General features: G+C 49.2%; 1 protein-coding gene across 1 annotated transcript; it reads left to right on the top strand.

Annotated features, from left to right (window-relative positions):
• Positions 1–953: 953 nt before the first annotated feature.
• On the top strand, positions 954–1,721 carry GNI_224130 (putative endonuclease-reverse transcriptase HmRTE-e01; the record flags this gene model as incomplete). The annotated part of the gene is made up of 2 exons (XM_011135623.1): positions 954–1,555; positions 1,652–1,721. The coding sequence occupies 2 exons, from the start codon at positions 954–956 to the stop codon at positions 1,719–1,721; spliced, it is 672 nt and encodes a 223-aa protein (XP_011133925.1).
• Between the last annotated feature and the right edge of the window lie 32 nt (positions 1,722–1,753).

The following is a 1,753-nucleotide window of genomic DNA, read 5'->3' on the forward strand; positions in this document are numbered from 1 at the left end:
CTGCGAGCCTCTCCGGGTCTCACCTCCACGCGGAGCGAAGGGGTAACAGCACTTAGTGCTGGCTAACGAGACAGCAGCCAGTAATAATGCCTCAGGGTGTAAATTACTGAACGTCTGCACTGGGCTGCCTCCCCAGGAAAGACATAAAACAACTTGGCACTAGGAAGAAAAACAGGCTGACGACAAAGACGAAACTGACGGGTACCAGAGTAGCGACTTGGAACTGCCGCTCCCTCCCAATGAACAAAAGTAGCAAACCGGCAACGATAATGGCTGAACTTGAAAGGAGAAAATGCGATATAGTGGTGCTGACAGAAACAAGGCAGTGGTCCTCAGTGCGAGCAACGCGATGGGATAACTGGACAATAATGGAATACCCGAGTTCCACCAAGCATGAAGGTGTGGCGATAGCTCTCAGGGATGGCTGGACTTTGAAGAAGCAGAGAGTGTTGAGCTCTAGGGTGATCATGGCTAACTGTACGAACAATAAATCGGCTCGGGGACTGAATATAATCGCGGTGTATGGATGCACTCAATCGGCAGATACTGACAAACAAATAGAGTTCTGGGGCGAACTGAGAAACGCGATAGAAACGGCACCTAAAAAGATACCTCTGGTTGTAGCGGGCGACCTCAACAACGAGCTGAAAAAAGGTACTGAATTAAGTCAGCTTCTGGAAGATTGCGTGCTGAATGCACACACCAGGCAGTTCGCTAACAAAAAGAAGCACACGTGGTGGCACCCGAGGACGAAAAAAGGAAGGACCATAGATCACATCCTATGGCGGAAATGGGAGAACAAACGAGTTAGGAATGCTCACACAGCGCCGCTTAGGAGGAACATATCAGATCATGCACTCGTGGTAGTTAACCTTGACATTAAGCAAAGAAGGGAGTTGAAAAAAGTGAGAACAACAGTGGGGCGACCGAAGTGGACGAGATATGGAGAGTATATGAGCACGACACCGGCGCTCAATTGGGACGACTATGTGGCAAGATGCAGAACTGCCATGGAGAAAGCTATGGAGGCGCAGATGAGAACCGAAGATCTGTCTCAGGTCACCTTCGATGGATGGCTGACGTCGATCAATGAGAAACTTGCTGAAGCCAACCGAGGTCACAAACTCACGTGTGAAAAATTTCAAACCCTGAACGACTTGGAGGCGCCCCCGCGCCGAAAGGAGCTTCTTGTCATATGTGACACCAGAGGAAACAGACTGATGGGCAAAAAAGCGAAAGAGCAGATCTCGTTCCATATCCAACGCCAGCTCAACACAATCAACTTCTGGGAATTTAATCCGAAGCTGTCCCCGTATCCGCCACCACCCGAACGCACGCAATCTGAGATAACGAGAGTAGAAGTGAGGCAGGCAATCATGAGGCTGAAGAATAACAAAGCGGTCGGCTCTGATGGAATCCCGGCAGAAGCCTTGAAGGCTGATCTTGATCAGGCCTCCAAACTGTTAGAGTATGAATATGAGAGACTGTGGAAGGGACATCCGATGCCCCATGATTGGTTGCACACTGAAATATTGCCGATCTATAAACGAAAAGGGTCAAAAGTGCGACCCGGTGAACTACAGACCAATATCGATCCTGAACACGGCAGTAAAAATACTCGGAAGCATTGTGGCGGATAGGGTGAATGTAGTCATGGCAGACAGAATCTCGGACAGGCCAAAGCGGCTTCCGAAGAGGGAGATCAACCATACACAATGTAATGTACGTACAAACCTATCTGAGAGAAAGTTAC

The sequence above is a fragment of the Gregarina niphandrodes genome (genome assembly GCF_000223845.1).
Source record: "Gregarina niphandrodes unplaced genomic scaffold scaffold00202, whole genome shotgun sequence".
Lineage (NCBI taxonomy): Eukaryota > Apicomplexa > Conoidasida > Eugregarinorida > Gregarinidae > Gregarina > Gregarina niphandrodes.